Source organism: Callithrix jacchus, chromosome 11 (genome assembly GCF_049354715.1).
Source record: "Callithrix jacchus isolate 240 chromosome 11, calJac240_pri, whole genome shotgun sequence".
NCBI lineage: Eukaryota > Metazoa > Chordata > Mammalia > Primates > Cebidae > Callithrix > Callithrix jacchus.
The window spans coordinates 98,692,746-98,716,604 of NC_133512.1; the positions used below are offsets into that span (position 1 = coordinate 98,692,746).

The following is a 23,859-nucleotide window of genomic DNA, read 5'->3' on the forward strand; positions in this document are numbered from 1 at the left end:
CTTGTTCTTCCAGCCCAGCTCCAGCGCAGGACGCCGAGCCGAGCCGAGCCCCGCCTCACTTCACATTTCCCAGGCTCCGCCTCTTCTTTCCCCGCCCCCGGCACCGATGGCCAATCGCGCCCCGAGGCGTATCAAGTCCCGCCCCCGCCGTGCCCGGCCCTCCGCCTTTGTTCTCCCCCGCTCCTTCTCTGGGCCTGTGCGCTCCGGGCAAACCGAGTGGCAGCCGCTGATTGGTGGTCGTGGCGCAGCCAATCAGAAGGGGGCACCTCATGTTAGGGCTCGGAGTTTTAAACGCGCAGTCGAGGGCCGCGCGCAGAACGGAGGAGGGCCTAGAGTGGCCGAGCCGTCTCTACGCGATTGAGGCGCGCACGGTCCGCTCCAGCGTCGCACTGGGATTGGCCGGCCCGTGTTTTCCTCCGCGCCCCGCCCTTCCTCGGGGCCGACTTCCCGTGGGTTTTTCCAGCCCCCCAGCGTCGCTCGGGAACGAGGGGCGGTAGGCCAGACTCGGAGCGCGCAGCGGTCGCGGACGCTAGGAGGCCGCGCTCCGCCCCCGTCACCATGAGGCCCCGGAAAGTCTGCCTACTCCTGCTGCTCCTGGCGCTGGCACAGCTGCTGGTCGTGGCGGGCGCCGATGGCCCGGACGAAGGTGAGCACGAGTGTTCCGTGGGGCTGGCTGTCCTTGCGGGGACTGCAGAGCTGTGCTGGGGCTCGGGCGCTGCGACCCCGGCTGGTGGGCGGTACGCCCCAGAACTAGCGACTGGCTCGGAGCCCGGGGCAAACTTGGCGGAGTTGAAGGGGCGGGGGTGGTGGCAGTGGCTGGATCGCTTTGGGGCTCCCGGGAGAGGAAAGCTGAGTCTCTTGGGCTCCGACTCCCTGGAAGCGCCCTGTCACCCGAGGCGTGGAGAGGGCTGCAAAGCGCCTTTTTTGCAGCTGGCTCCTTGTCCCTAATTTGCTGATTTTCCTAGGTTCAGGCCGACTCTCCAAGCGAACGCGCCCAGGGAGTGGGAAGGGACAGGGAGCCACTGTAGAGAAGGGGCGAGGGCGTGAAGAACCAAGCGTGAGTTCTTTGGAGCAGCAAGCATTTTACTTCTTAAAGTGTGGTCTGCAGATTTGGAAATGATTAATCCAAAGATGCTGGTTCGGGGGAGAAAGGGGTGGCTGGGTTTGCGCTTTCTATTTACTTTGTGCCAGTCCCTGCACTGGGTTTTGGGAGGAAAAGATGGTGAGTGTGGTCCCTGCCTATGAAGCGCTCACTCCAGCGGAATAATAACAGCCACTGGTCGTGGTTCCTGCGTTTTTCTTCGAAATCAGCTAACGGCAACCATAAGAGAACTCTGAAGATGAGGAAGCACCAGTGAAGAAAAGGTCCTCATTCTTAGAGAATAGTATCCCGGTACTGGTCTTAACCTCTCTCTGCCCTGACTTTTTAATCACTAGCTTTTTAACCTACTGAGTTTGTTCCAACATAAATATACACTCTTTTCTAATATTAGTGTGTAGGGAAATTGTGAACTTTATACCCTTTCAAACACATTGAGTAACTTCTGTGTGGGTCACTGATTCAGAGAGTCTTTGCCCAAATAGGAAAGGAAGTGAAAACCTATACTCCGCGAGAAAAACACCTGCTGAAAGGAACCAGATAGCGGGGCTGCTTAAAATTTGTGTCTTGAAACCTTTACCCAAATCACCTGAGTGCTTATTTAAATACAGATACCCAAAATACACTGAAGCAGAATGCAGGTGTGGGCCCCGGAATCTGCGTTTTAAGTCAGTTCTCCATTGAGACACAGCCAGAATTAACCTCGGGAGGCACAGTGAAGTTTGAGGACCAGTGTGGTTGGAAGGTACTTTTTGGAACATAGCGAAAAAGTACGATAGCACTGTCTTAAGGGTTTGGATCCAGTGATTCTGTTTTGGGGGGATTCTTGAGAGGCCTGGGAGAGTCGCTTTAGGAGCTATTAGGACCAGCAAGTTTATCCTTTGGGTCAGAGGTCACTAACACAGTAGAGTCCCTGGGAAGCAGTTACTCCTGGGGTGAGCCTAGGAATCCCAAAGGTCATCATGGTCAAGGGCAGGCCTTCTGGGGCGTCCAGCTCCGTTTATTTTGTTTGTTTGTTTTTAATTTTTTTGGAGACAAGGTCTTGCCCCTGTTGCCCAGGTTGGAGTGCAGTGTCGTAATCATGGCTCACTGCAGCCTCAAACTCCTGGGCACATAGGATCCTCCTGCCCAGCCTCCCAAGGAGCTTGGACCGCAGGTGCTCACCACCACGCCTGGCTAATTTTGTTGTTGTTGTTGTTGTTGTTGTTGTTTGTTTTTGAAAGCGCCAAGCTATGGACTGGCTGATTTTTGGGGGGGGAGGGGGCGGGGGTAGAGATAGGGTCTCAATATGTTTCCCAAGTTGGTTTCGAACTGGTTTCAAGCAGTCCTCCCGCCTTAACTTCCCAGTGTTTGGGATTACAGGCGTGAGCCACGGTATGGGCTTACCTTGACCCCTTCTCATCCCGGAGGCGGCCCTTCATTGTCAAAGCCTGTCATAGATTCACAGATTACCTGTCCAACAGATTTATTTCAGGGCTGCACTACCCCACCCCTCAAATGTTTCAAGTCTTGAGGCTTTTTGTTTGTTTCCTTTTTGCTTCTGTTACATTTTAAATTCGAACAGCTCAGTGGTGTCTTGGCACCCAGATGCCCTCCTTCCCCCAACACGGTTACTAAACACAGGGTAAGCCCTGACGGCTTAAGCCTCAGGCTGCATGACTTTCCGTGTCTCAGGTTAGAAGGTGCCCGTGCCCTACACATCCTTCCTGCTTTCCTGCTGCGGTAGGAAGGGAAAATACTCTGATACTGTTTGTTGTCTGCTTTTTGTGGGATTGGTTTGTTTAGATGTAAAAGTAAGTGGAAATTCACCTGCGTTTCATGCTAAGGAACTGTTAAACTTCCCTCCTCTTTTCATTCCTGAGACATAATTATTTTCAGAGCCATAAAAATGTGGAAAACCTAAATGATTCCACCAAAAACTTTGGGTGTATTGAGAAGGAAATCTAATGTGACAATATAGCATAGCCGTTAAGTGGTCAGGACCCTCCGCTAAGTGGTTTTGTGATCCTTGGACAGGTGACTGAAGTTCCCTGCATCTCAGTTTCTTCATCTGCAAAGTGTAAGAGGACCTGTAATACAGTCTCCCTTAAGGGGTGAAGTGGCGTGTTTAGGAGCCCAGCACAGTGCCTGGCGCATATAATAAATATCAGCTGTAATGATACCATAGCTGACAACACAGTTCTTGTTTCTGTGTTTAATAGAAACTCTTTAGTATTGGCTGGTTGCTAGTTTATGAAGCTAACTAATTTTTTAAAAATGGCAAAAAACCACAATTATTTTGTACCAACCTAATATTTGGGCTTAGTCTTAGTTAATGACATCAGAGCAAGATGTGTATCCTCACATGGTTCTTTCTAAGACACAGGTAAATAGAGTGGTGGGCAAGATTTTCTAAATAGCCCAGAGCAGAAGTTATTTTCTTTTTTCTCCCTCTTAGGGGTCTAGAATGATCTGAAAAGGGAGACCAGCAAACCTTTGGAACATTGGGTTGCCCTCTCCTCCTTCGGGAGATGTCAGCCTGGCCCCTGCCTGTGCGGTCAGACACACACAGTCCTGAGACCCCAGAGTAGGAGATGGGCCTGCGCCCAGGCTGGCTTCCTCTGCCACCTGCACTTCTGACAGTGCCTGGGAAGTTCCTGCTGTGGAGGGGGAGGCAGGCAGAGGCTCATCTCAGATTGGTGGGTTTGCTTTTGGCATTTTAGAGCTGTTTCTCCTCCCCCGACAAAGGAGGAGCTTAGGCCTGAAGTTGGAACAGGAATGTGCAAGTCAGGAAAAGCTGTGGGATGCTTCAAAGGAGAAGGGCCGAGCGGGATGACTGATGTGCTGCTGGGCTTTCTTGTTGGCTTTTTTGTAATGTTTGCAGATTGGTAAATGTTGACGGTGATGAGCAAAGCTGCTCCCTTCCCCCTGCCCCACGTAGACCCAAGGAGTGGGCTGGAGGAGCACGGCCATGTGGGGCGGGTGCAGCCTGCCTCCAGTCCAAGTAGCCACAAGTCCACGCAGGGTTCCTTCATCAGAGTTGATGAGCCCCAGGAGTTCAAGGATCCCAGGAGCAGGTTTCAGGCCCTGACCTCATCCACAGGCCCAAACAATAACTAGCAGTGTTCATTTACCTCCTGGGACACATATCCAGAAAAGAGTAATTGGCCCCTGGAAACATTCTGGCATCAGCATTAATGAAATTACCATGCTCACTGTGTCCAGTTCTGTTTACTGGTATGATAGTGGCCAGAGAACCTAGTTAATAAAAACAGCATTTCCATGTTCTTTGTGATTTGGCAAAAAATAAATAAATAAATAAATTGAACCTTGAACAAGTAAATATACACAATTTCTCACATTCTAGGAAGAAAACTTAGCTTCCAAACAAAGGTGTAATTTTTGATACATATTGGCCTCATTGATTTCTATGTTTGTCATCCCAAAATAACTTCTGCCCCGGAGATTACTCAGAGGTACCTTTATAAGTAAAATGTGATTCCTCACCCTCTTCCCCTTCACCCTTGAGCCTTTTCCTCAAGGATTATAAAACCCCAAAGGCTGTTTTTTATGGGTATGAGGTCAAATGCCACCCCCTTTCAGAAATGGAATTAGTGTTCCATCCTCTGCAATGAAAAGTCAAGATTGAGTACTCATTTCCTGTTTGTCATCTTTTGGGGCCAGGCAGGTAATTTGTTCATGGGAGGTGTTCCTGAGGCCCTGCCTGTGGAAAGCATACAGGGTGAGGAGGAGGAGGCACATCAGTGAGCAATAATGTTGAACACAGACAAGCTGGGGGGATCGTGAAATGCAGTGCCTCTGAAACTCACAGTGTGGGATGTAGAGAGCGGAGCCTCAGCTACAGGCCTGAGGCCTGGGAAGATTGCAGAGGGTGGTACAGGGGAGTAGGGAGGAGGTGGCCGATGCTGAGACTCTCTGGGATCAGGGCAAGGTTTGCAGAGCAAGGCAGCGGCTGCGACTCTGGAAGGGTAACCTGTCCTGCCCTCCAACTTTCGCTGGGACATTTGGACTTTATATTCTAGAGCTGTGGTTTTCAAATACTATTTAGCTATGACTTCCCTCTGAATGAAATTTTAAGTGGAAAACTTAGAACAGAATTGCTGCCATGAGGGAGGCCTGATGTCACCAGCCAGTCACGTGGTGGGCACCCCAGGGACCTCCTAGGACTCAATGACACACTCCGAAGCGTATGGGTTTTAGGAAAGTTTTAAGAAGAGTCACCACCAGGTTTCTAACCAGTCTGGGCATTTTCCACTCAGATTCTTCTAACAAAGAAAATACCATTGAGGATGAAGAGGAGGAGGAGGAGGAAGATGATGAGGAAGACGACGACTTGGAAGTTAAGGAAGAAAATGGAGTCTTGGTCCTAAATGATGCAAACTTTGATAATTTTGTGGCTGACAAAGACACGGTGCTGCTGGAATTCTATGCTCCGTGGTAAGGACCACATTCTCGTTCCTGCAGGTGGACAAGCGCTGTGCTCCGTGCACTCAGCCCCTCACCAGGTCATCCAGACCCCGGGGGTGGCAGTGTCTGGGTGCAGGAACTTGCACTCTAGCTGTAGGAATGCTGGCAGCTCAGTCGTTCTACCACTTTGCGTTGAACGGCCAGTGAGTCAGCCCTCATGGAAGGCGTTGTCCTCTTGTCTCAGTCCAGTGGGTTAAAGATGAATACATCCTCTGATGGTCACAGCTGGGGGACAGGCATTTACCAAGCAGCAATCACACAGAGCCCTCTGTTGGTAACAGACACGTCCTTGTTACAGATTCTGCCCCAACCTGTCTCAGGCCACCCGCCTTCCTCTTCCCTCAATGGCTGGTGCTCAGGCAGCTGCTCTAAGTGCAGGCTGTTGGCCTGTGTGGTAGAGTTTTTACTACACAGCAAGGCCCTGTGGGGGACCAGTCAGGCATCCCCACTTCTTTTACTGTCATTACCCCTCCTGGTACAGTCCATTAGAGCTCTCATGTTCCTCTCCTCCCTTAGTTCTCCTCTGCTGTTTTGTATCTCATGACCCCTGCTTTGCTTTTCTGTCTCCTGCTCTCCCTGTTTCACTTCTGAGACCAAATAGTCAGGATATACTCTTTCATAAATTATCAGATTTCTTCCTTTTTGGTTCAAAGATCCTTTAACACTCTAAAAAAGTGAGCACCTCGAAGAGCTTTATGTGGGTCATGTTTATCAATATTTACCATATTTGAAGTTAAAACTGAGAAATTTAAAAAAAATTTTTTTTGAGACAGTTTTACTCTTCTGCCCAGGCTAGAGTACAATGGCATGATCTCTGATCACAACCTCCACCTCCTGGGTTCAAGCGATTCTCATGCCTCAGCCTCCCGAGTAGCTGGATTACAGATGCCTGCCACCACGCCCAGTTACTTTTTGTATTTTTAGTAGAGACAGTTTCAGCATGTTGGCCAGGCTGGTCTGGAACTCTTGGCCTCAAGTGATCTGCCTGCCTCAGCCTCCCAAGGTATTTTTTATAAAGATGAAGTTTCTCCATGTTGACCAGGCTGATCTTAAACTCCTGGGCTCAAGTGATCTGCCCACCTCAGCCTCCCAAAGTGTTGAGATTACAGGCGTGAGGCACCGTGCCAGCCAAAGACTGAGCTTTAGGCGTTGAAAGTATTTGCCTATGGCAGAGCTGGAATTTAAACCTGGACCTGTTTGACTTTGAACTTCTTTATGTTTTCTTGTGTCTCTCTTAACTGCAGATATTTCTAAAAGTTCTCATTTTTGTGTTTGGGTCCATTTTGTTTTGCTGTAACAGACTACCTGAGACTGGGTGATTTATAAGAAAAGAGATTTATTTCAGTCACGGTTCTGCCAGCTGGGAAGGATAGGAGCATGGTGCCAGCATCTGCTCAGCTTCTGGTGAGGGCCTCATGCTGGTTCCACTCCTGGCAGTAAGTGGAAGGAGAGTGGGCACGTACAGAGATCACATGGTGAGGAGGAAGCCAAGCTTGCGCTCTTTTTTTTTTTGAGATTCGCTCTTGTTGCCCAGGCTGGAGCGTGGGCAACAGTCTTGTCTTTGGCAACCTCCGCCTCCAGGTACAAGTGATTCTCCTGTGCCTCAGCCTCCTGAGTAGCTGGGATTTCAGGCACCCACTCCTATGCTCAGCTAATTTTTTATATTTTTAGTAGAGACAGGGTTTCACCATGTTGGCCAGGCTGGTCTAAAACTCCTGACCTCAGATGATCCATCTGCCTCAGCCTCCCAAAGTGCTAGAATTACAGGCATGAGCCACGGCGCCGGGCCATGCCAAGCTCTTTGAAGCTACATTCCTGAAAGTGCATTTACCTATTCATAAGGGATCCACCCTTATGACCTAAACCCCTTCCCACTAGGTCCCACCTCCCAACACTACCACATCGGGGATCAGATTTCAACATTGTGGTGTGGACAGACTGCATCCAAACCACAGCAGTATGTATCATTGGATTTAACTTTCCATAGGTACACTTAATGTTTTTCCCCTCCCTAATCTGATTGTTAGGTGTGGACATTGCAAGCAGTTTGCTCCAGAATATGAAAAAATTGCCAACACATTAAAGGATAATGATCCTCCCATTCCTGTTGCTAAGATCGATGCAACCTCGGCGTCTATGCTGGCTAGCAGGTTTGATGTGAGTGGCTATCCCACCATCAAGATCCTTAAGAAGGGGCAGGCTGTAGACTACGAGGGCTCCAGGACCCAGGAAGGTGAGCTGGTACCTGAGCTGGTGAAGGAAGAACACCTTCCCCCAGGAACAGAAAGTGCAGGGAATGGGAATTTGGGTAATAGAGGAAGAAATGTTGAGGGTACCAGGGACTGACTTTCTTAAGAGCCCTAGCCCTCTGGAATGTTTACTTGTTCTTGGGGCAGCAGAAGGCATCATTGCATTTCAGACTCTGCAACTCAAGACTTGGTCAGGAGTGTTAAGAAATGGGCCAGACCCGGTGGCTCACACCTGTAATCCCAGCACTTTGGGAGGCCAAGGTGGCTGGATCACTTGCGGTCAGGAGTTCAAGACCAGCCTGACTAACATAGTGAAACCCCATCTCTAAAAATACAAAAATTAGTTGGGTGTGGTGGCTCATGTGTGTAATCCCAGTTACTTGGGAGGCAGAGGCAGGAGAATTGCTTGAACCCAGGAGGTGGAGGTTGCAGTGAGCCGAGATTGTGCTGTTGCACTCCAGCCTGGGTAACAGAGTGAGACTTTGTCTCACAAAATAAATGAAGGCGGGGCACGGTGTCTCATGCCTATAATCCCAGCACTTTGGGAGGCCGAGGCAGGTGGATCACGAGGTCAGATCGAGACCATCCTGGCCAACATGGTGAAACCCCATCTCTACTGAAATACAAAAAGCTAGCCAGGCATAGTGGCACTCACTTGTAATCCTAGCTACTTGGGAGGTTGAGGCATGGGAATTTCTTGAACCTGGGAGGCAGAGCCGAGATCGCATCACTGCACTCCAGCCTGGCGACAGAGCACTACTCCATCTCAAAAAAATAAGTAAATAGCAAGAGTGTTAGGAAATGACATGAGAGGCCAAGGTTCTTGGTTTTGGTCTAGAGCAGTGGTTCTTAATGTTTAGCAAGCATCAGTCACCTGGAGGGCTTATTTGGATTGCTGGGCCCTAGTCCCAGATTTTCTGATTCAGTACGTTTAGCCCAGATACAGCACAAGTCAGGCCAGACAATCTGCATTTCTTATAGGCATGCAGGGCTCACCATTGCTACCAGCTCAAACCCATATGCTGAGAACCATAGGCACAGAGAGCCACATCCAGGGGTTCTCCATGGATGTCTGCAATCTGGCATGATGGATCCCTACCTGGCTCACATTAGCCACTACATAAATTTTATTAAGTAAATGAACCAATAAAATCATGGTATCCTTTAGCAAGGCCATATCTCTCTTAATCACTGGCACAAAAAAAAGATAAGCCTGCATTTTTCCCTTCCCAGTGTGGAGTAGAGGAAAGAACATTCAGTAGACTTCTGGTCCTTATAAGATAGGCCTGTGTTCTGGACTAGTGCCTTCCCCTTGCCAGGCCTCAGCTTCTCATCTGTGGAGCATGGTGTCAGTTGGATGAGGTCTGAGATCACATCTCTGAGGCGGTGTGAGAGGCTCTTCTCTGCTCCTTTAAGCAGTGGAGCTCATTGTGAGGCATTGTGAGGTACACAAAGAAAATGGAGTCACTTGCGTTGACGTTTAGTGTTACATTTTATTTGTCTGTTGACTAGGTAATATGTTTATATACTTGGTAATTCAAAGATGTAGACTAATGAATAGTCTTTCTTCCCTGAACCTGGGTGATCTAGCTCCCCTCTAAGAAGGTACTACACAGAAGTGTAACAAGTTTCTTCTGTGTTGTTCAGAGATATTTTGTATACTTAAAAGCATGTGTGAAAGGTTTGTTTTTTTTTTTTAAGACGGAGTCTTGCTCTGTGCCTCAGGATGGAGTACAGTGGTACAGTTTTGGCTCATTGCAGCCTTTGCCTCCTGGGCTCAAGCAATTCTTCTGCCTCAGCCTCCTGAGTAGCTGGGATTACAAGTGCATGCCACCATAACCTGCTTTTGTATTTTTAGTAGAGACAATTTTACCATGTTGACCAGGCTGGTTTTGACCTCCTGGCCACCAATGACCCACCCATCTCGGCCTCCCAAAGTGCTGGGATTACAGGCATGAGCCACCACTCCTGGCCTGAAAGTTGAGTACGTCTGTTGTTGCAAAGTAAATAGGCATATGTGTTTGGACGTCTGTGGCTAACATGTGACTGTGAGAGACATGGCCATTTTGGAACCTTTAGAGCAGTGTATGCTATGTTTTGGTAAACGGGCCTCCTACGTGTAAACTGGCTCAGAACCCCTGAGTGTGGGCTAGGGGCAGGGGACAGACACTTCATGCTGTGAGGTGCTTGTCATGTTTCAGTTTGAAGACTGCGGCTTTGCAGAAGTGGTTTTAGATTTGGTTCCTTGGTTGATTCTACAGTGGGGAGAAAGAGTGACAGTTTGCAACCACTGGTCCTAAGAACTGCTTGGCACATTTTTTGTATGAATATATTGTTCCACTCTTGGAATTCATTTCTGGGGAGATGAGGTCACAGATGAGCATTTTTAAAGCCTTCTCAGGTAATGCCATTGCAGCCTGAGCAGTGGGAGCTACTGCTCCTCTTAACTTTTCCTTTTTTTTTGCACACATCTTACAAGGTATGTAATATAGTAACATTAGATGTGAATGACTAAATATTTATACATTTTGTATGTATAAAGGAGATGCCCACAATTGTATCCATAGGCATATGTTATCATGGTAAAGGAAGTCTTGATCATCGGTAAGTCTTAGGCCATCTGGAGAGGGCTGCAGGCTGTGGAGATCGATGGACAATGCTGGGAAACAGCGAATCTTCTGACTCAACTGTATTTCCAACACTGCAGGGATGTGGCCGTGTTTTAGGAAATCGGACATCTGTTCTTGTGGGTCCCGACACTTGCTTTTCCCCCCTCCCCATCTGCTTCAGGAGGGAGGTGAAGCCTGCCACTTCAGGCCTTGTGTGCTCAGTCTTGTTTGGTTTCTTTCAGAAATTGTTGCCAAGGTCAGAGAGGTCTCCCAGCCCGACTGGACGCCTCCACCAGAAGTAACACTTGTGTTGACCAAAGAGAACTTCGATGAAGTTGTGAACGATGCAGATATCATTCTGGTGGAGTTTTATGCCCCATGGTAAGGTGATGTCAGGCCCTTCCTGTATTCAGTACCCTTCTGGGTGGGCACTAGGTATGGGGTGGCAGGCACAGACAGCAGGCCCCTGCCTGTGAGGCAGGAACAGCAGAGGAGCAAGGTGGACATGAGTTGCGGGCCAGGGTTGAGGTGCCAGGTCTTCTGGAAGAAGCATGGCCGTAAGGGAGCTGTTGGGGGAGTGGATGTGGAAGGAGCTGCCAAGTAGTCCATTCTTGGGGGTGGAGAAGGGACCCAAAGGAAAGAAGATGGCAGACAGAAAGGTGGCCAGAGTGGCTGGTCTGAGCTGCCCAACTTGGGGAACTGAGGTGTCTGCTTTGTGAGGAGGGGAGGGGAGGGAAGGGAGGCATAACTGGGCGTGTGTGGATAAGCCGGGAGCAGTCAGAGTAGAGCGGAAGAAAGATAGTTTGAGGGAGAGGGCTAGCTCCAGGAGAGACCATCTGCCTTCCCAGGAGACAGCCCAGCATACTGTTTATCTTGGTGACTTTGTGGTGGGTCACCTATGGTTCTAATTCCTGAGCAGTCCTGGTATGTCTGACCATTAGTCCAGCAAGAACTGCCTCAGGTGGGTGTGTTCTGTAGTGAGTCCCAGGAGAGCCAGCAGGAGAGGAAGCTGTTGGGCCTAGAACCAGCAGGTGGGGGCCATGGCTGATGAACAGGCCAGGGGATGGGTCGCACTTTCTGCACAGTGGGGTCAGGTTTAGGACCAGGATATTCTTGTTCCAACAATGGCTGGATAAGCCCAAACATGAAGCCAAGGATTCTGCAGCAGAAACCTGGGAGTTGTTGGGTATACAGATGAAAAGGGAAGACAGATGGATGGTTAGAGAAGGAATGAGCTGGGAGAGAAGGAAGGAGGCATCTGGGACACATGGGACATCCTCCAAACCCTCCTGTGATGCTGGGAGATACAGGCCCTTGTTTTGCTACACACGGGGCCCTGGCCTGATGTGTGAGAGGGAGAGCGGTGGTTGCACGTCTTACTGGCGGGCTGCTTTGTTTCTCACTCAGGAGCCAGGTTGCTACAGAGCACACACTCGGCATGTACTGCGAGTTCCCTGATCTGGTTTATGATGCCTCAGAGGATGATTATCCATTTATTCACAAATAGTTTTTTGGTCTTTTGATGTGGGGTGTGTGTGTGTGTGTGTGTGTGAGTGTGTGAGTGTGTTGTGAGAGGCTGTTTTTTTGTTTTGTTTTCTGAGATTTTTTGAGATAAGGCCTTGCTTTGTCACCTGGGATGGAATACAGTGGCACTATCATAGTTCACTGCAGCCTGGGCTCAATTGATTGTCCTGCCTCAGCCTCCCTAGTAGCTGGGACCACAGGTGCATGCCACCATGGCTAGCTAATTTAAAAAAATATATATTTAGAGAGATGAGGTATCGTTATGTTGCCCCGGGTTAAACTCCTGGTCTCAAGTCACCCTCCCGCGTCAGCTTCTGGAAGCACTGGGATTACAGGAATGAGCCAGTGCCAGCCAGCAAATGGTTTTGAAGTTGCAGGATGCACCCTTTAATTCATTTGGGTGTCCTAAAGACTTTGATAAGATAGTGTGTGTCAGACCCCAGTTGGGTGTGATCCTTTTTTTTGAGACAGTCTTACTTTGTCACCCAGGCTGGAGTGCAGTGGTATGATCTCAGCTCATTGCAGTGTCTGCCTTCTGGGTTCAAGCAATTCTCCTGTCTCAGCCTGCTGAGTAGCTGGGATTACAGGTGTCTGCTACCATGCCTGGCTAATTTTTGTATTTTCAGTAGAAACAAGAGTTTTGCCATGTTGACCAGGGTGGCTTCAAACTTAAAACCTCAGGTGATCTGCCCACCTTGGCCTCCCCAAGTGCTGGGATTACAGGTGTTAGCCACTGTGCCTGGCCAGTTCTTGTGGGCGATGGGCTGTGTGACGCAGTCCTGACTCCAGGGGACTCTCCCTCATCTCCTCCCTGGGTGGTCTGTGTCAAGGAGGGTCTGTGACGCTCTTCTGTTCTCCATGACTCTGTTCCTGTTACCTGGACCTGCCAACACTCCTCTCACCCCACCTCCTGTGGGCTCTTGGCTAATTCCTTGCTTTCCCTTGGATCCCAGCTCCACTGCTCCTCCCTCTCTGAAGCCATCTGTGACATATCCTTGCTGGCTCCCAACTCCCTAACCAAGTCCTCTTCCTTAGAACCCTGTCTCTTTTGGCCTTTCCCATGTATTCCCCCTTGCCGCAGTTACTAACATCCTGTCTGAGCGTGTCCTGTGCGGGTGTGTACACATGCTCCGCCCCCCGTGTAAATGCCATGGGATGAAGCCTGTGTCTGTCCTGCAAGAGGGCCCGAGGGCCTAAGGGTCTAGGAGGCATTTGGAGGCTTACTGGATGTGGCCAGGTGACTGGGGAGCGCAGGATGGGTTTCTGCAGCTCACTTAGCTAGAAAGTGAATCCACACTAGAATGAACCCCTGACAAACCAGTTTCCTCTTGGCAGGTGTGGACACTGCAAGAAACTTGCCCCCGAGTATGAGAAGGCCGCCAAGGAGCTCAGCAAGCGTTCTCCTCCAATTCCCCTGGCAAAGGTTGACGCCACCGCAGAAACAGACCTGGCCAAGAGGTTCGATGTCTCTGGCTATCCCACCCTGAAAATTTTCCGCAAAGGAAGGCCTTTTGACTACAACGGCCCACGAGAAAAATACGGTATGGCCACTCCCTTCTCTCCCACCACTGTGGGGAAGGGAAGGTCCCTGGCAGGAAGCTGTTCTGGAAGGTGCTGGGAGCTGGCAGGCATGGGCTGCGGGAGGTGAGCAGTTCTGAGGGTCCCTGCTCAGGAGTGTGCTCTGCTCCCAGGAATCGTTGACTACATGATTGAGCAGTCCGGGCCTCCCTCCAAGGAGATTCTGACCCTGAAGCAGGTCCAGGAGTTCCTGAAGGATGGAGACGACGTCATCATCATCGGGGCCTTTAAGGGGGAGAGTGACCCAGCCTATCAGCAGTACCAGGATGCCGGTGAGTTGTGGCCCTTTGGGCTGAACAAAATGTGCGTGCCCTGGGCCGTCGGTTGTCGCCTGGTTTTGTAGAAAGCTCCTGGGACATCGTTGAGGGTAGTTTGATGAGCTACCTGTGGGAAGAAGCTTCCCATTCTGGGGCTGGGGCTGGGGCTGGGGCTGGGGCTGGGGCTGGAGGAGTCCCCTGTGGCCCTCCTGACCTCGGTGCAGGGGAGGGGCACAGTCAGACCGGTCCCAGCTCCATGTCTGCCTTCCAGAGCCTGAGCCCTTCTGCTAGAGGGAAGGTCTTCAGGCTGTGAAGTACCGTTTTCTGAATCAGACTGGCTTTTAAGTCCTGGCTCTTCCAGTTATTATCACTGTGACCACAGGCAATGACTCAGCCTGGTGGTCCCTTGCCCAAGGTGGTGGTCTTTCCGAGAGGTTATTAAATTGAGATAATGCAGATGAAGTGCTTAGCAACGTGCCTGATAATGCTAAGTACGTAATAAATGCTAGTCTTGCTAGCCTGAGGAGTAAAGTGACTACGAACAGCTGTCAGCAATAGCGTTCTCCAAGGGTAGGGGCCCAGCCCTGACATCCGTCATCTGCCTAAGTCTGGCTCCTGATGCCGGGGGACAGGTGTACTCAGGGTCCTCACCATCTATATCAATGTCTTCTGAGTGCCACCCTCTCCCCCCCACCAAAACCAGCCTGACTTTCTGTGTTAAGCACTAATTATAATCTTTCAAATGCACAGCTTGCCATTTAGTGCTAATCTAGTGCTGTACAATGCAACTGTGCATATGTCAAATGCAGATTAATGTTGTATAAAACCTGTAGAGCTAAGTTCCCTTCGTCTGTTAATTAGGTGGCCTTGTTATTCACTCCTAATTCGTCAGGAAGAAACTTGCAGAAGGAAACCCCAACCCACCCAGGATTATGGGCAGCAGGGGAGTCCCCAGCCCTAAGTCTGACTACAAGTTAACTCGCATTGATGTGCATGCAGATCTCTGGGGAATTTGTTAAAATGCAGGTTCCAGTGCAGTGAGCCTCAGGCAGGCCTGGCACCGCATTCCAAGGAGTCAGAGAGTCAGGGTCTGTGATTTGGCATGTGCGGGTTTAGGGCTACAGATGGGGCAAGAGTCACTGGGCCTGCTATGCCTGTCTGCTTATGAAAAAGGTCTTCGGGCCATGAGAGAGGGGGTAGCCCCAGGGACACAAGGTGTTTACAGACAGGCTGGCAGGGCTGGAGCAGAGAGGCTGGCTGTGGGATCAAAGGGTCTGTGATCCTGGGGGGCGGGAAGTGAAGTTCTTGGTGCGAGTCTGTCTCTACCTGAAGCCAAGTGACTACAAATCCCAGGGAAACCTGGAGGCTTAGAACAGGCGCCATCTTAGATAGATGGGGCATTATTTAGTTTGAGACTAGGTTCTCACTCCAATTGCCCAGGCTGTACTGCAGTGGCGTGATCTCAGCTCACTGCAGCCTTGACCTTCCCAGGCTCAGCTCAGGTGATTCTCCCACCTTCCAAGTAGCTGGAACTAAAGGTGAGTGCCACCACATCCAGCTAATTTTTTATTTTTTGTAGTGACGAGGTTTTGCCACATTGCCCAAGCTGGTCTTGTACCCCTGGGCTCAAGTGGGAATTACAGACATGAACCACAGCATCCAGCCCATGTGGCCTTAGTGGATTCTAATACCCTTGTTGTAGAGAAGGACCTGCAGCTCAGAAGGTTAATAACTAACAAGCCTAAAGCTACAAAGTTAGTAGGTCACAAAATTATGATTTGAATCTAAGTCTGTCTGACTCTGAAAGCCACAAGCTTATCCAGGCTGTTCCTCCACCCCCTGCCCTCCCAAAAACACACTTTACCATCTCAGCCATGTGTGTCCTATAACCCAGTTGGGAGTCACAAACCGCTAGTCCAAGAGCCTTTCAAGGGTAGAGTGACACCACATCTCAGAATCGGCCCAGGATGAGCTTTGGATGCCTTGGGGAGGAGAATAGGAGAGACTGAAGGTGCATTTATCTGTAGGGTCTAGGGTGGTAGGGGTTGACACTGTGGGCCACACACCCGGTCCGGCCATGGCCTGTCTTTGTGTGTGACATCTCACTGGAACACAGCTTCATTTGTTCACACCCTGTCCAGCTGCTTTTGCCCTGCAGCAACAGAGTTAAGCAGCTGCGACAGGCAACGTGGTCCTTCGAGCTGAAACTACTCACTCTAGTCCTTCTCAGAAAGTTTGCCCAGCCCTGTTGTAAGGTGTCCTCAGACCGTGGGGTTTCATCCTGCATTTTCACAGATTTAGGTAAAAGTATCTTTAGCTAAAGAACTTCATTCAGAGCTCCAGCCCTCAAACAGGCAGCCCACCAACCCAAGGAGGGGAAACTTAAACCCCTACGAAGAGTGCTGGACATGAAAACTCAACATAGGGATATAGGACTGTGTGCTTCTCACACAGGCTCCAGAACATTCTGCCTGCCAGAGAATCTGTGCTGCTTATAGACATCGGTAGACAGCAGGTCCTGGCAAATTGGCCCTGTTTTTCAGTGAACTCCTTTTTTTTTTTTTTTTTTTTTTTTTTTGAGACAGAGTCTTGCTCTGTCACCAGGCACCAGGCACAGGCTAGAGTGCAGTGGTGCGATCTCGGCTCACTGCAACCTCCACCACCTGGGTTGAAGCAGTTATCCTGCCTCAGCCTCCTGAGTAGCTGGGACTACAGGTGCACACCACCACGCCCAGCTGTTTGTATTTTTAGTAGAGACGGGGGTTTCACCATGTTGGCCAAGATGGTCTTGATCTTTTGACCTTGTGATCCACCGCCTTGGCCTCCCAAAGTGCTGGGATTACAGGTGTGAGCTACCGCACCTGACCCTCTTCTTTTTTTTTTCTTTTTTCTTTTTTAATATAAAGACGGGGTTTCACCATGTTGGTCAGGCTGGTCTTGAACTCCCGACCTCAGGTGATCCACCCACCTTGACCTCCAAAGTGCTTGGATTACAGGCGTGAGCCACCACGCCTGGCCGACCCTCTTCTTTTTTTAATTTATTTTATCTTTGTAGAGATGGGGTCTTACCATGTTGCCCAGGCTGGTATTAAGCTCTTGGGCTTGGCTGAGCATAGTGGCTCATGCCTGTAATCCCAGCACTCTAGGAGGCCGAGGCGGGCAGATCACCTGAGGTCAGGAATTCGAGACCAGCCTGGCCGACATGGTGAAGCCCTGTCTCGATAAAAATAGAAAACATAGTTGGGCATAGTGGCATATGCCTATAGTCCCAGCTGCTCAGAAGGCTGAGGCAGGAAGGAGAATTGGCTTGAAGCCGGGAGACAAAGGTTGCATTGAGCAGAGATCACGCCACTGCACTCCAGCTTAGGTGACAGAGCCTGTGTCAAATGAATAGATGAACTAACTCCTGGGTTTAAGCAGTCCTCCTGCCTCAGCCTCTCAAAGTGCCAAGATGATAGCCTTGAGCTACCGCACCCAGCTAGGACTTAGATGTTATATCTGTACCAGGTTTCTAAAAACAAACGTCCATTTAAGTGTTTTGTCCACACAATTTATGGTGGTGACTTTTTTCTTTCTTTCGTTTTGAGACTGTCTCGCTCATCACCCAGGCTCAAAGGACAGTGGCATGATCTCGATTCACTGCAACCTCTGCCTCCCCAGTTCAAGTGATTCTCCTGCCTCAGCCTCCCAAGTAGCTGGGACGACAGGCTTGTGTCACCACACCTGGCTAATTTTTGTATTTTTAGTAGAGAAAGGATTTCACCATGTTGGCCAGGCTGGTCTCAAACTCCTGGCCTCAAGTGATCCACCCACCTGGGCCTCCCCAGTGCTGGGATTACAGGTGTGAGCCACTGCGCGTGGCCCACAGTGGTCATTTTCAGAACGTTTTCTTTGGCTGATGTGGGTAATAAATTAAATCTCAGACATTTAGGCGGTTTAAAAAATAACATCATTCTGTTAACTTTTCAGCTAACAACCTGCGAGAAGATTACAAATTTCACCACACTTTCAGCACAGAAATAGCAAAGTTCTTGAAAGTCTCCCAGGGGCAGTTGGTTGTAATGCAGCCTGAGAAATTCCAGTCCAAGTATGAGCCCCGGAGCCACGTGATGGACGTTCAGGTGAGCAGGGCCCTCTGCCGTGCCAGCCTCAGGCACCCAGCAGGTGGGAGGACTCAGCTTTGGGCCACCTCTGAGGTTTCAAATGTGGAGATATCGCTCTGTCTGCAAGGTCTGGAACTCCTTTTCCAGCGCCCTCTCCTCGCCCGACATGTTTTCTGAAGGTGGCTGTGGTCTGAGTTGGCTGGAGGGACAAGGCTGGCGCTCCTGCACACCTGGCAGGTCTTGGGGCCTGGCAGAGCTCCACCTGGTTTTGCCAGAACAGTTGCTGCCACCCTTTGTCCCTCCTGACAGGCAATCACCAGTCTCCCTTCAGCACCTGTTCCACTGTGGGTTTGGCCTGGGCCAGCATGTGGTGCTTGGTGGAGGCCAAGCCATGTTTGCTGGGGCCGCTCGGGCTGCGGAGGCTAGGGAGGGACAGCAGCTTTTTCTGTTCACCAGAGAGAGCTGTTGAGCTTGGTGGGTGGAGTTTGCCTTTTCTTTCCACTACTGTTCTCCTGTACTTCATCCTCCTAGAGTGTGACACACTCAGCCCTAGAGGGGCAGTGGGAGTTCCCAGTCCAAGGGGAGCCTGGGGCCAGTTCAGCCTCCTGAGTGCTTTAGACAGGGCCCTGCACTTCAGTGAATTGATCTCAGATTTGGAAGGATCCTATATGTTGAGTCTGAAGCTTCTGTTTAACAGAGATTGGGCTGCAGAGAAGTGAACTCTACCTTCCCTAACCCCTGCCCGGACCCCACAGCTCCAGGTGGGAAGCAGAGCTGAGATTGGGGTGCAGGGGCCTTTCCAGGTCCTACTGGCCCTGTAGTGTCAGGCCCCTGGCTGTTTGGGCATGTGACCTGGAGGAAGGGGCATGACAGGACAGGAGTTCTGGGGCCCTGCACCAGAACACACCAGTACCTTGGATAGCACAACCTGAATCTTTCAGTCCCCCATCCTCTGTCTCCTTTCTCAGTCTTTAGTCCTGTCACTCCTTCTCAAGGTCTGTGCGTCCATCCCATCTGCTTCTCTGCCAACTGGAGGCTTAGGGTAGCTTGCCTCTTCTCTAGACTCACAATGACTGCTGTGACTTCTCCCCCCCCCAGCTTCTCTTCCCTCCATCCAGAGATAAGATCCTGGGTCCAAAGAGGGGTCCTGATGAGCTTGGGGGGCCATGGATCCCAAGAATCGGACACAGCTCTGTGCATGTTCCAGGAAAGGGATCTATGGCTTTCAGTAGACGCTTAAAGATCTGTGTGGTTGTGTCTGTTGGGAACAGTGCTGCTGCTCCCAGTTCCTCTGGCATTTCCCTGCTGAGCGAAGTGCATGCAGCGCAGTGTCATGGTTAAAGACTCCATGGCTCTCCTGCCACCTGGGAGATAGGCAGATCATCTGTGCCTTAGCGTGGCCTCCCAGACCTTCCTTTCCCACCTTTCCAGAACATCCCACCCTCCACTTCTGCCATGCCAGGCCCTCTTTGTGCCTCGTGCCCCGTCTCAGTCTCTGCTGCCTCCTCCCTGGGTGCCTCTGCTCCCATTCCACCAGCGGGGCCCTCCCGCTCTTTAGTGCCACGTGAGACCCCCTCCCTGAGTGTCCCATCTCCACAGGAGCCCTTGGGCTCATGGGCTGACTGTACAGCCTTGGGCAGGTGGCTGACCTGGCTGTGCCCACTTCTGGAGGGCAGTCTGTGGGGGACTCAAGTCCTTGTGAAGTGTGAGCCCTCAGGACACCATGCGTGCATGAGCACACCCTGCTGCCTACCCGAGCCTTCGTGCTCAGCACCTGCCGCTGTGCACAGCTGGTCACCAGTGCTGTGTGAAATCAGAGCTGGATTCACCTGACACTAAAGCATCCCTCCCAGAAACCTTCATGGTCCAGCTGGAACAAGCTACACTGCTGAACCTGTCCAGGAACAGCTGCCTGGCCAGACTGTGCAGAGCCCTCTGCAGCCCAGCCTCCCTCTCCAGAGGGAGGAAGGGAGGGTCTCAGCCAGCCATCTTTGTTCGGCTCCAAATTCTTCCCCAAGGCAACACCGCTATGCTGTAGTGTGCAGGTTAAGGGGTGGTTTTTCAAGACTGGACCGCCTACCAGCTGCGTGAACTGGGGTCTCACTTCACCTTGTCATATGTGAAGTGGGCCTCCTAGGGCTGTTGTGAAGATTGTACCAGTTAAAGGTGGAAAGTTCCACATAGCTTAGTCCGTGGTAACCCTTCCTGTCCACCCAGAGCCAGGCCTACCTTGAGTGGTCTCTTTTTGGGATTAGTAAGCCCACGCCCTCAAAGAAAGGGCCAAGGTATTTGCCTTTTCCCAAGAAGCCATCTATGGTCCACTAGAGGGAAAGGAGCCCTGAAAGATAGCAGGGAATTACTGGGTGTGCTTGAGTGGGGTCACGCCCAGGGTGTTTTGCCTCCTGAGACTGATCCCTTCAAAGTAGCCACTCCCCCGAAGTCCCTCAAACATTGTACCCAAGAACAGTGGCGGGTGGGGAGATGGTGGCCCCTTCACCTGTTCCCTCTTTGAAGCAGGGATCCACTGAGGACTTGGCCATCAAGGACTTCGTACTGAAGCACGCCCTGCCCCTGGTCGGCCACCGCAAGGCCTCCAATGATGCTAAGCGCTACACCAGGCGTCCCCTGGTGGTTGTCTACTACAGCGTGGACTTCAGCTTTGATTACAGAGCTGGTAAGGGGTCCCCACCAAGACTTGTGGCGGGGGCCGGGGGGGTACAGACTCCTCCATTTAGGCAAGATGGAGCATTCAGGGAGGTGTGGCTGTATGTGCATGGCTCACTCAGAAATCCCAGCCTGGGGCCCTTGCAGGTTGGTGGTTTCCCTTTTTAGCAAGAGGGGACCTTAGATTCAAGTCCAGAGCCCTCTTAGGGTTGAGGTAGCTGAGACCTGGAGGAGTTCAGAGGCTGAAGAGCTGGGACTAGACCAGCCCCGGCCCCAGGCAGCCATGCCACCTGGGCACAGGTCTTATGGGCCTATTGAGCTTGCAGCTGTGCCCCACCTGCTACAAGTGGGGCTTTTCCAGAAGCGCATTTCCCTCTAATCAAGGCAAATCCAGGGCTTGAGCATTGACAGAATATTAGTGACAGCACCTGAAGCCTGACCTCGGAGTCTGAGCTGGGACGTGCTCTGTGTGGCTGCCTGGCTCACGGCCCTTGATTCCTTTCAGCAACTCAGTTTTGGCGGAGCAAAGTCCTAGAGGTGGCCAAGGACTTCCCTGAGTACACCTTTGCCATCGCGGATGAGGAGGACTATGCCGGGGAGGTGAAGGACCTGGGGCTCAGCGAGAGCGGGGAGGACGTCAACGCTGCCATCCTTGACGAGAGCGGGAAGAAGTTTGCCATGGAGCCGGAGGAGTTTGACTCTGACACCCTCCGCGAGTTTGTCACTGCTTTCAAAAAAGGTGAGCCGTGACTGGGGCTGGGATCTCCCTTCAGCTGCTGTGCTCCTCACACAAAATCCAGACAGGCTGTGGGGCATCTAGTGCTCTGGCCATGGGTATGATGCCCCCACAAGTCAGCCAGAAGCCCCCTTTTGCCCCCGAGGGACCCTCTGCTGCTTGTCCAGAGAAGGGTCGGGTGTGACTCCGAACTCAAGGCACCAGAACAGCGTAGAAGAAGGAACATTTGCAAGTATTACTATTTTTTTTCTCAGCAGTTCTTCCAGTGTTTCCTTTGAAAGCAAAAGCAAGATTTGGGGTCCACCACAGGGCTTACCTAGCATCACTCAGCGCCAACGTGCTAAAATTTGGGACCAGGGCTGAGGTGTGCAGAAGGGGGCATCTGAAGATGGAGCCCAGACAGGGTGAAGTCTGGGTGCGCTGAACACCCCTTCTGGCTTCAGAGCCTGACTCGAGCCTCTTCACCTTCGGCCACCTTGCTTTGCGGCTTTTAACAGAGCCTCTGTTGATCTTGGCTGAGCACATGGCCCCAGGTCCCCAGCATCAGCCACGTTGTGGGCAGACCATGCTGTTCTGATGTCTGTGGGTTGTCCTGGCACTTCCCCACTATGGCTCCTGGGTCCTTAGTGCTCGTGCTCCCAGGACCACCTCTTCCCTGGGCAGCGACTCTTATGATGGCCTCCCTGGCAGGACCCGATGGCCCCTTAGGGCTTGGCTGGAGCCACCTTCAGCCTCTCTGGCCTTTGCAGGGACAGAGAGAGTAGAGGATAGCATCTTGCCAGAGAAATAAACAGCCCATTGTTGGGAGGGGGCTTTTGGAGATGAGACTCTTCCTATGTCTTACCCCTCTGGTGGCCACACCAGCCCCACTGCCTGGTCCAGAGAAGGCCCCAGAATCTTTGCCCTTTTCAGCACTGACACCCCCTCCTCTGCTTTGCTTTCCTTGGCAGGGAAACTGAAGCCAGTCATCAAATCCCAGCCAGTGCCCAAGAACAACAAGGGACCTGTCAGGGTCGTGGTGGGAAAGACCTTTGACTCCATTGTGATGGACCCCAAGAAGGACGTCCTCATCGAGTTCTACGCACCATGGTGCGGGCACTGCAAGCAGCTGGAGCCTGTGTACAACAGCCTGGGCAAGAAGTACAAGGGCCAGAAGGGCCTGGTCATCGCCAAGATGGACGCCACCGCCAATGATGTCCCCAGCGACCGCTACAAGGTGGAGGGCTTCCCCACCATCTACTTCGCCCCCAGTGGGGACAAAAAGAACCCAGTTAAATTTGAGGGTGGAGAGAGAGATCTGGAGCATTTGAGCAAGTTTATAGAAGAACATGCCACAAAACTGGGCAGGACCAAGGAAGAGCTTTGAAGGCCTGAGGTCTGCAGAGGGTGGGAGCAAGCAGATGCCCTGTGTGGCGCGTGGTCAGGGCGCCCACGCCAAGGCCGGCAGCGAATGGCAGTATCTCGGATTCCTTTTTTTATACTTCGGTATTTCACCTCATGCTCTGAATACTGAATAACATCAATGACTCAGTAGTTTAGTCCAGATTTTTACAGAGGATACATCTATTTTTATCATTATTTGGGGTTTGATTTTTTTTTTTACACCTTCTAATTACTATTTCCTCAAAGCAGATAATTATTCTGTGTGAAAATGTTTTCTTTTTTAATTTAAGGTTTAAAAACCCTTTGCCAAATCATGTTGATTTTACTCTCTGTTTCTCGTTGTTTGAGGAATTCGTCAGTGTAGAAGATTGGACTTCTGGTGTGTGTTTCTGATTCTTCTGTTTCGGCACAAAGTGGAAGCTGGCACTGAGCACTCTGCCTGGGGTGCCTTTTCAGTCTGGGTGTCAGCAGGCAGTCTCCCTGCAAACCAAGGACGTGGGCAAAGGGACATGGTCCAGGTGCAGGGTTCCCCAGAGTGGGCTCAGCTCCAGAGAGAGGCCACCCATGTGGCAGCCCCACCTCTTAGAGCACCCAGTGCTGGAGCAGAAAGGACCCTGGACTCAGACGCGGAGACGGCAGGGTGGTAGAAAAGCTAGAGTAGGCTGGTCGCAGTGGAATAAAACGTTATTAAAAATGAACCTTAAGAAGTGTTTTAGAAAACATCTCTGTGCTGGGAGCTTTAGGGTGGGACAGGAGCGGTGTGTAGCTGAAGCCGGGCAGAGGCCTGGCATGTAGCCCCCACATTCTGCAGGACACAGATGGGCGGGGATCGTCCTGACCTAGGCTGAGGACTTCAGAGGTCTCCCAAGCACTTCTGCAGGGGTCTGGGCCCCTCTAGACCAGCCTGTGTATAGACGTGGTTCTGTGCCATAAGGGTTCCAGGGCATTTGAGTGAGACATGAGTTTCGTTTCATCACAGGGGCTTGTTTGAGATAAGCCATTGCCATTCTCACCCCACACCTCCATCACTCAGCTGCTTCTAATTTTGGCTGAAGAGTGGCAAGGGTGAAAATCCTTATGCTGGTAGCAGCTCTTGCAGCAGTGACGAGTGTGTGTTGCAGTTGGTGCAGGCAGAAAGCATTGGGTCACCCATGAAGGGACAGCCTTGGTGGACTTACCCAATTACCCAC

General features: G+C 51.2%; 1 protein-coding gene across 3 annotated transcripts; it reads left to right on the forward strand.

Moving 5' to 3' along the window:
- The first annotated feature begins 314 nt into the window (after window positions 1-314).
- On the forward strand, window positions 315-23,367 carry PDIA4 (protein disulfide isomerase family A member 4). 3 transcript variants are annotated; one of them, XM_035254487.3, is made up of 10 exons: window positions 315-646; window positions 5,359-5,536; window positions 7,594-7,799; window positions 10,667-10,805; window positions 13,270-13,406; window positions 13,640-13,798; window positions 17,753-17,904; window positions 20,404-20,560; window positions 21,056-21,289; window positions 22,237-23,367. In XM_035254487.3, exons 1-10 carry the CDS (start codon window positions 559-561, stop codon window positions 22,650-22,652), a joined length of 1,866 nt encoding a protein of 621 aa, XP_035110378.3. In that variant the 5' UTR covers window positions 315-558; the 3' UTR covers window positions 22,653-23,367. The 3 variants fall into 3 exon arrangements, with proteins under 3 accessions (XP_035110378.3, XP_035110376.3, XP_035110377.3); XM_035254485.3 differs by having other exon boundaries at window positions 13,284-13,489; window positions 20,401-20,560; XM_035254486.3 differs by having other exon boundaries at window positions 13,284-13,489.
- Window positions 23,368-23,859: the final 492 nt, after the last annotated feature.

Excerpts from the sequence above, each read along its gene's own strand:
- PDIA4 (XM_035254485.3), top strand. The coding sequence starts at position 559 with ATGAGGCCCCGGAAAGTCTGCCTACTCCTGCTGCTCCTGGCGCTGGCA. Across the intron at positions 17,905-20,400 it reads GCCACGTGATGGACGTTCAG|CAGGGATCCACTGAGGACTT; the intron begins GTGAGCAGGGCC and ends CCCTCTTTGAAG. Across the intron at positions 20,561-21,055 it reads CAGCTTTGATTACAGAGCTG|CAACTCAGTTTTGGCGGAGC; the intron begins GTAAGGGGTCCC and ends GATTCCTTTCAG.